The following is a 15,716-nucleotide window of genomic DNA, read 5'->3' as shown; positions in this document are numbered from 1 at the left end:
TTATCTGGCCAATTCTTTGAGAAGTGGATGGTCTCTTCCTTCTTCCTAGTCTGTCTCAGTCTGTAAGCTGCATTGAAACCTGTGCACCACGTGTAACCCTGCCGGCACTTGAAACACTATTAGCACAGCCTCAAGCCTCACAGCAACACACAAGCCATCACAGTACAACAAGCTGACAGACAAGTCTGTCTTGCTTAGCTGTTCAAAACCTCCCTTACCTGGATTCCTGGCACTGCTCTGCTCTGTCATCCTCCCTGGCTTCACTTCCCTCCCACTTTCCTGCCTGGAAATTATTGGTTGATGATAATTCCAATAATAAATTAAAATGTCAGATATTTTTCTAGATTTTTTCTTAGTTCTATTTCCACACACTTTTATGTACTTAAATGCAGGGACATATATTTAATCTTTGTGACTTCAGCTCAACATTTCAACATTAAAAGACTATTTTGAATATGATGTGACCTCTTGTAATAGGGATGAATCTTCCCAGATTTCTGCTACCTTCAAAAAGAATGAACTCATCTGCTATGCAGTTTCTCAATTTACTTAGTTTCTTTTTTCATGACAAGACTTAATATATGGATTGGTGACTCTATCACAAATCACACTCCCAATTACTTATTAATTATTTTTTGAGTAAAGATGATTACCCAGCAAAATTTCCTACTAGGAGTATCCCCACTCAGTCCATATTTTATCATCGTCTTCAATGCTATTGTGGGAGATTTTTGTCAAGTGCTTTGTTATAGCCAAGACACTTCAAGTTATGTTATTACTTGTTTTGCCAATCTGGCAATCCTATCTAAAAAGGAACTGTGGTTATTCTGAACAGTTTACTCTGTGCAAACTAATATTGACTTTCAGTCATTTTCTTCTAAGATCAGGATTTGGCTTCTAAATATTTGAAAACCATCCAATTCTACATTCATTGTAGAATTTTGCCAAAGACCAGTACTAAGCTTCATGGATGATTTTCAGAATCCATTCCTTCCTCATTTTAGAAATTGACAGAACTCTGTCCAGTCTTAAATATCCTGGTAAATCGTTCTTATTATATATGATTTATTAAAAATTAATCACAATAGCTTTATGAGCACACCTGTTAGCTTCTTAAATATGCAGACATCCAGTTCTGAACAAGTTTTCACATTTTATGGCTTCCACTGAGTGTCCCCTTTCGATATCTCTACTCCCACCACCAGCAGATGCTAGCTTTCAGCAGAGACTATTATGAAAAAAATGCATCAAGTATAATGGAATCAAGTTAAGGGAAAGGTAAAGCAAAGAGGCAGGTAAAACTAGTAAAACAGGCAGCCACAGCAATCCTAGAAGAAAGCTGATAACCAGATGAAAAAGTCCAAACCAAGTCTAACCTCCAGTTTCAAAACTCAAATCAAGATTCAGAATTTTGATCTAGTGGGGCTGCAGTTGGGCATGTCTTTGAAAGTAATTTTGACATAGAAGAAATGTGGTAGAATAAGCCTTTGGAAGTACAGAAGGGAGTAGACAATAGGAAAGACATACACCACTGAGCCATTCTGTGAATTCCTCTGAAAAACAAAGCAAGTTAGAAAGAGAGCACGTCTGGCTGAGGGAAACAAGAAGGAAATAACAGGCGTACAGTAGAAGGGAAAAGTGTGTTGGAAAGGTGGCATGCTGGCATAGCATCAAGGCAGGATGTTGATGCTCATGGGAGGAGGGCTAGAGGATTGCAGAAACTCCAGGTAACCTGGAGATTTTGAGGGTCTGGACTCCATGAGAATTTAGAGCATCATAAGAAATGGGGAGCCCCATGAGAAAGGGATATTTCGGGAGGCAGAGAATGTCTGAGAGGTTACTGGTACACTGTACGTCCTCCTATAAATGTAGCGAAAAGATTGTATCTAAATGTCTGTACTTCATGAGGTGAGGTTTATTATAACACAGCTCTGGTCTCTCAGCAGTCTGGGACAATTAGCACATATCCAGATGCCATTTTTAATCAGCTGTGGTTGGGCTAGGAACAAAGCAGTGCAGCAAATGAGAATTCTCTACTCTTTCGAGTTATAGTTGTTTCACACACCCCTTCCCTTATTCTCTCCATATGAAGACCCTTTTTTCTCTCCTTGAAGAAAACAGGAACAAAATCGGCATTGACTAGTTCTTCCCTCTCTTCTCAAAAAATATGATACCAACTTTTTCAAAGAGTGGTATAATTATTTTCTGATTGTATGTGCCCATTTATTCTGAGAGTTAGCCCTTCTAGTTTTATTCTGAGAATGTTTTCATCAGTAAGCTCAACTCTCTTCTCCACCTTGTACAAAAATAGTTTTGAATTGAGGACAATGCAGAGAACCTTTCCTTTTTTTTTTTTCCCCCCCTTATTGGAGGTTCTTAAATAATTGTATAGCTCAATTTTAAATTTTTTAAAGAATGCTCTATGCCTCGTGAACAAAGAGTTTTGTGCTTTCTAAAATGTCTCTAGTTGCGGGCTCAACCTAATCCTTCTTATAAATTAGAAAAATAAAAGGAAGGAAAACAAAATCTACTTTTTGAGTCTGGGATTTCTTTTTTGCTGCACTAAAATCACGGCTAACACAATTACTTTCTCCTGAACTTCCTGTACAGCAATTCTTCTCAGTGCCCCATTAGTTGAAAGACTAGAATGTCAGGCAAGCCAAGAGAAAATTTTCTCAAACATTTCTTTTTTTAGCAGAATGGGACACCCAGCAAATGTCAGGATAGCTAGCTGAAGTTCTCGGCAGGCTGTTTGCCAGATGCACACATACACCTGAACAAAGACAAAATGGAATGATGTATGCAGGTGCTAAAGGGATTTATGTTTTAATATGAAAAGAGATGAACCATCAGTATTAATTGTAAAGATTCCATTTTCTTTTGGTATTAAACAAACAACTATCTTTGAAATAATGGAAACCATGTTATAGTCGTTTTTCATTTTAAGGCAAATACCAAATGTGTGGACACAAAATGTTCTGTGTCATCATTTCACTCATAAAAGGTACATTAGCATGAATTGTTTAAACACACTGCTGTTGCTGACCTGACGGGCACCAAAAACTTGGAGAAGATCCTACATAAATAATCAAGCTGGACATATGCGAATTCTTAGTAGGTCTTTTAGGTCACACCTTCAAGTCATCTTCTATTTGCCATCTTTGATTATCTTATTTTTCAGTACCTGTCTCCTTACCCTCACAGTAGATTTTAGTCACTTGAAGGTCACAAGTAATGCATTTTATTCAGTTTTTTCACATATATTTCAAACAAAATGCACCAGTTACTGCATAAGAAAAATTTTTCCTAAATAGCACTTGGTAGACTAAATACATTAATTAGAAATTTAAATAGACATTTTCTCAATTCTAAGTTTTAATAGCCATATTATGTGCATACGGTTTTTATATTTTGGCTAAAAATATGCCTGGATGGTAGGTCATTACAACTTTATAAAATGTAGCAGATCACAGGATCAGTGCCTTCTCTCAGATAATCAGAATGATGCTGGAAATAATATATATCATTCCCATAAATATCATAGAGATGTTTCAATGTTTATTTTACAGAAGGGAAATTACCAGTGAAACTCAGTGCTGATCATTTTTGCTCAGACACTGTCATTTCCTTTTTTATTTTTCATCCTGTTTTTTTCTCCACCCCCAAATCTTTCAGGTACTTATCCTCAAATTACAAACCAGATCATAACTATCATTCTGGGATGGAGGTGTCACTAATCAACCACTAGGATTCTTGCCTTCAAGGAAGAGTGTTCTTTTTCCTTTTGATTCTGCCTCATTGCCTGTCTCAGTGTGGTGCTTCATATTTCTCCCTTTGGTTTGCTTCATGCTGATGGTAAGTTGTGTGTTTATTTTAAAAATCGTTTTACAACCCTTCACATTCCAGCTCTCAACCCAGCATGTTGTTGCCCGGCAACACTAACTGGGACACTCTTCTCAGGGGCTGGAGCCAGAGGCTGCAGGCAGCAAACAAGGCCACTGGAAATCATCATCTCACTCGTTCCTGAGTCAATTACCGGAATCGAATGAAGTGAGAGACCTTTAGAGACATGAGTCAGTGTCTTTCCCTTTCTAGTCCTCTCCTCTGTAGAAAGTTGTTCTATCAATAGTGACTCCTTTGCTTTGTATTCAATTTCATTTTCCACCTGAAGACTAGTAACACAACCTTTGAAAATCATGAATTGTTTAAACACATGCATAAAATTGCCCCCAAAACAGATGCCTCATTGATTAAAAATCTGATGTAGAAACAAAAATATTGATATTATCTGATGATGCTTAGGGTGGCTTTTTTATTTCCATTTTTGCTACACATTGAAACATTTTGTAGAGGTTTTTGTTTGTTTTAAGTCCTGATATTCAAACCAAAAGCCAAATAAAAATCTTCATTTAAGGGGCCAGCAGGTATCAGTCATTTAATAAGCACTTTGTCGTTGCTGTTGTTGGTTGCCGTTGAGCTAATTCCAACTCACAAGCACCTTATGTTTTTCAAATATGTGTAGCTAGGGTTGAGAATCACTGTGCTAGGCGGTGCTCCTCAGACTTACATACATGTGAGTCATTCAGGGATCTTCTGAAAGTGAAGATTTGAGATTGGGTAGGTCTGGGATGGAGCCTGATACTGTTTTTAGTGGCTCCCAGGCACTGTTGATATTGCTGATCATCAGTCGCCACTGTCAGTAGTAAGGGGCTGGAGGATATGAGGACACTGAGAATGGTACACAGCTGGTTTAATATTGGCAAAGGGCTTGTGAATAGATGGATATAAACACAGAGATAGATATCTGCCCTCAGCCCCACCTTGTTCAGTATTCTGGAATGAAGACATAGAAGGGTTTCTTGGTAATTTCTCAGAAGATGCTGATGCAAAACCAAGTTGGATTAAACAAAGAAGTTCCAAATTAATTACAGGCTGGAGCAGTGGGCTATACTGGTAAGATAATATTTAAAAGGAACAGATGAAAACTCAGGGACTCTATTTAGGTACCTCCTTCCAAAATTAAAAAAAAAAACGAAAAACAAAAAAAATGGTCTAAGTATAAAAGTGGAAAACCATGCTAGTCAACAACATATGTGAGAATGAATTCAGGGTTTTATATCTATGTTGTTGCTGTTGTTATGTGCTGTCGAGTCAGACCCGACTCATAGTGACCCCTCCTTGGGTTTCTGAGGCAGTATCACTACGGAAGTAGATTGCCCCATCTTCCTTCCGAGGAGTGGCTGCTGGGTTTGAACCACCAGCCTTCTGGTATGCAGTCAAGTGCCTTAGGCACTATGCTACCAGAGCTCCTATGAATCTGCAACCCTCATTGGGTTTCAAGGCTGTAAATCTTTACAGAAGTAGATTGCCTCATATTTCTTCTATGGAGCAGCTGGTGGGTTTGAACTGTCAACCTTCTGGTTAGCAATCAAATGACTTACCTGCTACACAACCAGAGCTCTTTGGCGCCCCCAAAGTCAATGTTATTTTATGCCATACTAACAGAAATATGTTATCTATAATGAGTGAAGTGGTGGCTTCACTAAATTCTTAACTAAACTGAATTTTGAGTCAGATTAGTTCTGGATTTTGATTTAAAAGGAACATAGATGAATTGCAGAGTATTTGGATGTGAGTGAATAGGAGGGTGAAGGAAAAACTGACTTCCCAGGATAAGAAAAGGCTAGAGGGAGACATAATGGCTGTTCTCAAGCCTCTGAAATAAGCCTTTATTTGGAAAAGGGATAGAACTTATTCTACCAGTGGTTTTAAACACACAGACATTTTTGTTCATTATGTTAGGGTCAAGTTAAGGAGAAATGGGCTTCTTGGTGATTGCTGGAGTGATTCATGAATATTCTGGGTAATTGCTTAGTGAATTTGATGTGATGGAAGGAATCTGTGCTGCATATAGGGGTTTACAAGATTTTTAATATCCTGTATTTTGAGACTTATTCATAGTCGTCTTTGTGGAAAAAAGCAAACTTACATAATATTTAACTTTTTTTGTTGTTCTACTCTAATATTCCATATCTATTCAGATGTCATATTTCACCTAAACTATGATGATTGTTCAGATGTGAAAATTTACTTTTATAATAAGAATGTAGAAAATATTTCACATTTTGGGCAAATAAATAACCTAGTTTTGAGCACTTGCAATGCCAATATTCTTGCTAAAACTCCTCTGAGTAGTTTCTAAAATGATCATTTTTAGAGAATATTCTAATTATATTTTACTTGCTATCAAAATAAATGATTCCTTTACTGATGAGACATCTTTTCAGACATGACTTCATCTAAATTTTGGAATAGGTATATATATAAATTAAAAAAAAAACAAAACACTCAACTGGCTGCTATTTTTTAAATCATTATATGATTTTGGCTCCTAATGTTCAAGTTCCTTATTGTGCATGCTCTATTTTTTTAAAAAAATTTTTTAGACACATTTATTCCAGAATTTCAAGTAGAGATTGTTGAAAATGTTAAACTCCAGTGGAGGTTCTGACCCACATAATTCACTTTCGTTTACCAATCTTGATTGAATTTCCTGGCACCTAGTCAGCATTTTTAAGCAGTTCACTGGTTAATCCCCTCACATCCCTTCCGTGCTGTTATGTCTGACAGTGGTGTTAATATGTTGACAAATCAATCTAATCATTAATATTCAGCAGGCTTGCTGGATCTGCAAGCCTCATAAACTGTTACAAACACAGTTTAATCATTAAAATGACAATGGTCTTTCTTTTGTTTCTTATGCCATTGGTTTTCTGGGTCTCATCTACCCGAAGCTTATTTTCAATGGGGTTATTTTTTGTTTTGAACAATATGTAGTGAAAGAGGGACCTACAGCTGGTTCCTTTTCATGGCAATGTGCTACTTCCAACTTAAGTGTTTGGTGTTCTGGAACACTGTTGGATTTTGAAAACATACCACGTGGTAATGGTGCTAGGCTTTTATTTAGCTTTGCTTTGTGTTTGTACTGGCTGCATTTTTTCATCTCCAATTTCTGAGGGGGGAAAAAAAGCTTGTGACAAATTTTATTGGAATTTACCAAGTTAAATGAAAAAAATGCTTTTAAAATAAACTTTGGATGCTTTGACAAATTTAGTGATATATTATTATAGCCATTCTATGGCTTGTAATGCTGCCATATATACTATACTGAACATAAATGGTAGCAGAAGATTGATAGCTACTGGAAGAATAAATTATAGCCGTGTTTATCAGGGAAAGAAGAGGCAGAAAGACTGCCATGGAAGCTGTGAGAGAACCCAAGTGGAAGAAACCTGTGTCACTAGTGCACCCATGATTTGATAATTAATTCCGTATTAAGGACAAACTTTAGGATTAACGTAACTGCATTTTTTTTTTCCTTTTTATATATGTTATGTCAAGGCTTTCATCTGATGTTAATTCTTGATAATATCAGCTAACGATGTGACTCTGAAGCTGAACTGTAACAACACAGCAGGTGACTTGGGAATAGGTGCTTCTGCAGACTTCACCTGTGAACACAGAAATTGATCTTCTGTCTGCAGGGGTCGGGGGCTTGTTGTGAGACAATTTCCGAAGCTGCCTCTGTGTTGATTACTACCTGCTTGTCTCCCTAATGACATATAAAAAAATATCAAAACTCAGAATGAAAAAAAGAAAGCAAATTCTTTTGTGGTTTTCATGGTCAATTCCTCAAATTTACAGCATGTCACTAATTGAACACATCAATTCAATCTGATGATGGCAATGTACTTCTCCTCTAACAAGTGCTTTCCCATGGCTACTGGTTTGTCACCATTCTCCTAGGAAAATGACTTGAGATCAGGTGAATAATAGCTCACTTCCTCAACATGATCTACATCATTTGGTTACCTAGGTCATTTCTCTTGTTCTAAGAATAAACGCTAGGGGGAAAAAAGGCTGTATAATAAAGTTATATATAGAAAATAACCATTTGAGATGTGTGTTATGATTGTTAGCAAATGAAAAAATGTGGGAAAGAGAATCAGTTTGACTTTCACATTTGAAAATACTCCTTTGTGTGGACATAGGTTATACACTTAAGATTACATCTACATCTTTTCAGTCAGACTGCAGTGATTGGTGTTGTAGAAAAGGAAATATAATACCATAGTTGAATAATATTTATATATAAAACATTATACATACTCTTTGTTTATGTAAAATTTGAGACACATTTTAGACCACACCAAAATATTTATAGTTATACAAAAGGCTGTACTCCATTTATTCCTGGATCCTTCTTTCACTTCATGCAGTTTTAATCATTTTAAAATTATTTTTTTAATGTCATTGTTACACACATATATGGTGAAAGATCTAATTCAAACAGTAAGAAGAGTTCAAAATGGAAAATGAAAATCACTTACCCTGCTATTAGACCCATTCACCAGAGTATCTCTTTTAATGTTTTCATGACCCATGGGACATATAACACCCACCTACATTTTCTGCCTCTGTGGCTTCATGGGAAACTGCTTCCCCAATTTGAGTGCATGCTGCCATCTGGTGGGGACCTGTATTATTGTGCAAGTCTGAAAAAAACTGGTCTCATCTCACCAAACTTGGCAACAGAGACACATTGGGACATATGTGTCCCACTAAATGTATAAAAATCCCTATTTCATTCATTCAATAAAAATTCCTCCTTTACTGTAAACACATGGTTTTGACAAAATATCTGAAGCAGAAAATAATGTGGTCTTGAAAGGATTAAGTGTTAAAAAATCTGATTACCTCTATACTTCTAAATAGTAAACCAGCATAGCATCTTGATTCATTAACTTTAAACCCAACCACCACTGTTGAGTTGATTCTGACTTGTAGCCATTCCATAGGAAAGAGTGCAAGTGCTCCACAGGGTTTCCAAGTCCACAAATCTTTATGGAAACAGGCTGTCACATCTTTCTCCTGCGGAGTGACTGGTGGGTTTGACTGAAACATTTTAGTTATCCCCCAAGAGCTTTAACCACTGTGCCACTAGAGCTCCAACTTTAAACCAGTGCTACTCAAAATGTGGTCTGTAGAGCAGTGCCATTCTGTTATTGGTCTATGACAAGATAAGTACAGAGAGTAACACTAAGCCTTGAGAAATCTTTACAAAATTTGACATTGCTTCCATGTTTCATTATATTTTAGAATGTATTGGCCAATATGTTTGGAAATTAAAAAAAAAAAAAAAAACAAATAGGTTTGTTTACTATAGACAGTTTGAGAAGAACCACTTTGAAAAATAAACGCAAATTCCCTGCTATTAAGGGTTAAGTTAGGGATTATTTCCCTTCAGTTTTTTCTACCTTACTGTCTTCCTCCTCCCAAATGTTCTAATTATACTGGCCACCTCTGTAATGTAGAAGAGTGCTTGACATATAATATGGGATATCCATCTATATCATATCTATATATAGATATATATACATTCAAATTAAAAAAAAACAAAGCCCCTGGCATCAAGTTGATTCCAATTCAGTGACCCCCTTTGAATTTCTGAGGTGGTAAATCTTTACGGATGTAGATTGGCTGTCTTCCTTCCATGGAGTGGCTGCTGGCTTTGAACTACCAAACTTCTGGTTAGCAGTCAAATGCCTTAGGCACTGAACCATCAGAATGCCATATATATATACATATATGTATATATGTATATATATATATATATATATACACACACACACACACATGTATTATACATACATATCATACATATATATAGATATATATATGTATATGCATCCAAAAAAACCAAACTCACTGCCGTTGAGTTGGATCTGACTCATAGTAACCCTTCCTTGGGTTTCCGAGGCAGTGTTTTTATGGAAGTAGATTACCCAATCTTCTGTCCAAGGAGTGGCTGGTTATATGTAACATTTATTCAAAAGTTTTGGCGTGTTGTGATTAAATTGTGTATTAAATCATACACTTAAACATAGATACTTCTACTCAATCATTTAGGCAGAATCCCATTATGAACTCTGTAGACCATAGGGCATTTCATCTCTTCTTTGTCCTCCTTCTTCCCAGCATTATAGAAGTTTCAACATCTAAACACTTTTTCCTAACTATTAGTCATGCTTATTATAAAGGTAGTAGAAAATTTTACATTAATAAACAAGATGTGGAATAATGTATATATAAATATTGTTAACTGACAAATGACAGAATTATGAAGAACATTCACCTCTTAATCTCTAAACTTATGCTTGCTTAGAGGAGAAACTTCCATTGTTAAAGTCAAAGTGATTCTCTTTTCTCATATTCCTTCAACTATTCAAAATCATGACACATAGAGGTTAAGGCATTTAGCTGTTAACTGAAAGGTCGGTAGTTCAAACATGAGCTGTTCTGCTGAAGGAAGATGAGGCAATCTGCTTCCGTAAAGAGTTACAGCTTTGAAAATCCAATGGGGATCACTATGAGTTGGAATTTACTCGATGGCAGTCAGTTTTAATTGTTTTAAATATTAAATATTTGACAAAGAAGATGATGTGGATGCAAAATGATGTTAAGAATGAGAAAGACGTTCTACAACTTATCTAGATTTGATTAGTGGAAACTTAAAAAAATGTTTGTGTCTCCTATGCATGTGAAAGCTGGACAATGAATAAAGAAGACCGAAGAACTGATGCATTTGAAGTGCAGTGTTGGTGAAGAATTTTGAATATACCATGGACTGCAAGAAAAACGAACAAATCTGTCTTGGAGGAAGGACAGAAAGAATGTTCCTTAGAAGCAAGAATAGCCAGACTTCATCTCTTATACTCTGGTCATGTTATAAGGAGGAACCAGTCCCTGGAAGAGGATATCACTCTTGGTAAAATAGAGCCTCAGCAAAATAGAGGAAGACCCTCAATGATATGGATTGACACAATGACTGTACCAATGGGCTTAAGCATAACAACGATTGTGAGGCTGGTGCAGGATCAGTCATTGCTTTCTTCTGTTGTACACAGGGTCACTATGAGCCGGATGTGACTCAAGGACATCCACAACAATAACAATGAATTTTCAGGTCTTTCAGAGGATCTGAGCTCTACAGCAGCAAATTGGAAAGTGTGACTCATGGACCTTTACATTTCTAGTGCAGGATGTCATTTTATGAGTTTGGAGCCTGGGAATGTCCATTTTTTCAACTAGCTTCTCTAATTGTTTGCATATCATAGAACATGTTTAAAGCTAGCCTACAACAGGTTGATTAAAGTGAGTCCTAGTCAAAGGAGATCTGTTGGCAAAATTATTAGGAATCCCTGGCCTGGTAAATACTCCTGTGCTAAATTAGCAAATGTTTCCATCTCTTATTTCTATGTTCTACATCTCTGGCATTTTAGTCATAGACTGACACTTATTAGTAATTCTCCATTTTTTGGGGGAATGCCCAGGATTTAGTCTCCTGACATACCAGATGTATCAAATAGTGAGGATACTCTAGTCTATCTCTTGTTCTTTCAGAATATTTTTAAATGCAATGAAAAGAGAGGCATACAGGTACATGATCAGGTAAGACATAATTTTTCTTAGTTTCAACTGTTTTAAAAATTTATATGTGATAATGGGCTGCCTTCTCCATAAAATAAAGTAAATTTGTTCTAACAAATAAATATTTTTAAGTATGCAGGTCCTTTAAAGAAACCAAGAAAGGCCCATAGGATGGATGAGCTGAGAGCTAAACCTAACTTGGTATGAGATAAAGCTGGAGGGGCAAGAGGGGCCATGTCTAATTAGTGACAGGAAATTATGTTAGATGATGACAAATGGCCATCCAGATGGTTATGAAAATGAAATGAAACAAGGTGGAACATACAGAACTGCCTTAGAGTGAAATGAAAATTTCCCAAACACCTGGCCTTTGATGACCTAGAATCTCCTCTTGTGCACAATTGTTTGTAATCCTATGACTCATGACAAAGTGTTTTGTTTGTATACATGCATTTATATAGAGTATATACATATATACACACATACATATAATATTATTTAGTTATATACATGTGTCAAGTACACAACTAAAGACATAGAGATAGAACATGTAAAGTGATTGATAAGTATGAAGTGTACGATATATTTAAGCTCATGTAGATAAGCTAATATATTAAACACATTCTTAGTGCCTAACCCCTGTGCTAAGCACATTCTGGCACAATAGCATTCAATATTCACTATAACCTAATGAGGCAGAAATCAGTAACCCGGTATTTTAGAAAAGAAAATGAAGATTTAAGAGAGTAAGTAGCTTGGATAAGGTCATAGATATAGTAAGTGGTAGGGCTCCCAATTCGGGTCTTTATCACAATGTGATCCTGTCTTCAAGTATTTTTGAAGATAATTAAAAATTGTGTTTTGCCAATCTAGCCCTATGCTGACTATGATGTCATCTAACTTTCCTTTGTATTCAAGCATGAGTCCGATCATATACCAGCAGTCAGGAAACTCATTTGCCATTCAGAGTCTTGGTTAGCAAAAGTAGGACTCTTCTGCCTCAAAGGCAAGGATGAGCCAGATGGCCCTGCTGAGGAAAGGCCAGCTAAATTCCTGACTGATCCTTGAGTCCCTTGGAAGTAGGACGCCTGTCTTCTACCTGAACTAGTTTCAACGTGGTCTGAATGGTAGGAGTGCTTAGACATATTTATTATCAACTAAAATGCATATTTCCTAGTCAAATATAAATGCATTTTTGAACTGATATCTGTATAATTCCCTTTCTGAAACATCATATACCTTCCTTTTCAATTCCTCAGTGACTGGCCTAAGTTCTATCTCCTCTGAAAATGCTATTCTGACCAGGCCGTTTGGCAGTGATTCTCTCTCCTCTGAACTTCCAGACACTGATGTCATACTTAACAATTCAAGGAAATGAATGATCATTTTCCAAATGCACATAACCCAACTCCTCCAACTACTTTGCAAGTCCTTTGAAGACAGTATGTTTTATCCTCTACTTTCATATTAGCTCTGATGTATGTATACTGTGGTTGCTCAGTGAGTTGCTACCTATTCTTCTGGTCTCTACTGGCAGTGATAATTACTGTTCCCAGTCTGTAATTATTCACTTATAGGCTAAATAGGTTATATGTACATAGTAAATCTGGCAAATTTCCACAGTACAAGAGATGAGGCATTATCTGTTCCTCTACCATAAGAAAAAAATTTTAAATAAAGATCTTTTCCCCACTCTATCCTATTTCTAAATGACAGGGAAATGTCTGCTTGGCTTTAGTGATTTTCCAGATTTGCGTTTTAGAAAGAAAATCTAGTAAGAAATTTCTAGTAGGAAAATTTCACTGGCTTTCTGGATTAGGGGTATAATGCGTAACAGTTAACTATAGTTACAGGTAATGTTTCCTAACAAGGAACAATTATAATATCAAATAACCTTGTGCTGGCCACAAGGTTATTTGATATTATAATTCCATCTTTTCTGTCTCCTAGAAAAAAAAATTACTTGCCACTTTTTCACTTTGTTGAATTATCCTAAATATTTAATTATTCCTTTGAAACACATGACAGATCTTTTGCAGGTCATATATTCCTTTAAGGTATATCCATCTTACTATGATTTAAAACTAATTAGAGGATGTTGAAGGCGGTTGCTAATGGTAACTCAAAGCCTTGATAATAGCTAGGTCTTGTCATTTGATATCAACATTAGTCTATGACCTTAATATATCTTAGGCAGTTTACACACACTCTTTTCCCATTTCTTCATCACCACTTGCAATAACAGGTATTAAATGAGAGATGTTTATCTCTGAATGAGCCTGCCTGACAGATATTTGTTTATGAATGAAGTTTTTTAAGTGGTGAAGATCTGAACAAATTTGGTTAGAACAAACTTGGAATTAGATGCTGCCTGTAAACTAGAAGAGAAGCAAGACAGAGTAGTAGTTAAAGAATGTCAACTCAGACTGTCTGGCTTAGAAATCCTGGCTGTGTTACTTACCAGCTTTGTGATTTGGGCCTGTGATGTCATCTCTTTGGCCTCAGTTTTTTCATTTGAAATGTAAGTGTGAAGCCTATCTCATGGGGTTGCTGTGAGAATTCGTTAAGTTCCAGAGCATGCTCACTGAGGAACTCATTTTTGAAGTACTGAGTGAGCCATTTTCTCTGCCTCACCTGCCCCCACCATTTTCTTTTCAATCATTTCTTTTCTTTTTAGAGCTCAGAACATTTATTAACTCAGAGTAATGCACTGTGGTCAAAGTGATCTATCCTAAAGAAATTATCAAGATACATACAGAAATTATACATAAGGAAGTTCTAACATTGAACAAATAGAAATAATGTAATTGTATAATACTAGGGAAATAAAGGAAGGTTGGGCAATCTACTTCTATAGTGATACTGCCTTGGAAACCCAAGGAGGGGTCGCTATGAGTCAGGTCTGACTTGATGGCACATAACAACAATAGGGAAATAAAACATTATACATTCTTTAATGTTATACAGAATATGAACTAGTATACAAATAACTTAGTGTATATACAAATAACTCAGTGTAATATATATATATATATATATATATATATATATATATGGCATTTAAAGTAACCAGGCCATAGGGTGCTTGTGTTGATAATGATTAAAAGTGTTTTACATAGCACCAGGGAGATGGTAAGTAAACCTTAGTAAAGATTAATAATTCTTATTATGCCAGTGTATAAATATTCAAAGTTTAAGGAAATTCAACAAAGCATTAATAGTTTCTCTCTACTTGTTTCATTTACCTCTTAATACATTCCCCAATTTCTCTACAATACATATTCGTTTCATCCAAAGATAGTTTTTATCTCCATTTAATCAATTTCTCAGCCCATCTCCACCAAGCTATGCCTTGGTCCAGAAGCAATTACATTAAGCATGTATTAACTGAATGATTCACAATTAAAATAACATTATAGTATTTAAACATTAAACAATTATCATTTTGGAATGGACACTGTTACCTTCATGAGAGATTTCCTTCCAGGGATTTGGTGGATACATGAAAGCTGCATTCTGGATTTGGTCGTGTATGTCTTCATCTTCGTTAAATGGGAATGTGCCGCTTAGGCTTACATAGATGATGACGCCAACAGACCACATGTCTAGAGAGCGATTGTAGCCCTTGTTCCTTAGAACCTCAGGAGCCAGGTAAGCTGGGGTGCCCACCACTGACCTCCTGAAAGACTTCTCTCCAATGATCCGGGCAAAACCAAAATCACATAGTTTCACCTGTGACAATATAATGGTTTGTAGAAATGGTAAGGTCATAAATTGTGTGCCTGTGTGCGTCTTTGCCCAGCTCTGCCACAGACAACTATAACACTTTATACAAAATCATGGAGATTCTTCAAGGTAGAATTAAGAGACATTTTCATTTTGTTTGTATGAATATAGTCATTTATGTCCTAACACAAAGAATATAAAAAGATCACCTAAACATTCTTCCTTCTTTCCCCCCACCAAAACAAAAGATAAACATGAAAATAAGTGTACTTAGGAATAGGTAATACTGTTTACAAAGCAGGGAAACATTATGTGAATCAGGGAAGTGATGGATTTAAGTCAAAGGCTGATAAGTAGAGGTTTAAGCACAAGGCACATTATGCTATGCACAATAAGCCTCAGCACTAGCCCTGTGTTTGGAGCTCTGGTGGTGTAGTACCTAAGGCATCTGACTGCTAACCAGAAGGCTGGTGGTTCAAACCCACCAGCTACTTCTCAGA

General features: G+C 36.2%; 1 protein-coding gene across 1 annotated transcript in view; it reads right to left on the bottom strand.

Moving 5' to 3' along the window:
• PRKD1 (protein kinase D1) overlaps positions 1-15,716 on the bottom strand; it is a 531,285-nt gene that overhangs the window by 22,089 nt on the left and 493,480 nt on the right. Inside the window, exon 17 of the mRNA XM_042782200.1 lies at positions 14,955-15,222. Within this exon, the coding sequence (XP_042638134.1) occupies positions 14,955-15,222 (268 nt within the window). The remainder of the gene's footprint in view (positions 1-14,954; positions 15,223-15,716) is intronic.

The sequence above is a fragment of the Orycteropus afer genome, unplaced genomic scaffold (assembly GCF_000298275.1).
Source record: "Orycteropus afer afer isolate SDZICR_OR568_19922 unplaced genomic scaffold, OryAfe1.0 scaffold00260, whole genome shotgun sequence".
NCBI classification, from domain to species: domain Eukaryota; kingdom Metazoa; phylum Chordata; class Mammalia; order Tubulidentata; family Orycteropodidae; genus Orycteropus; species Orycteropus afer.
Note: the sequence above shows the minus strand (reverse complement) of the source record. Positions and strands in the feature narration are given on the sequence as shown.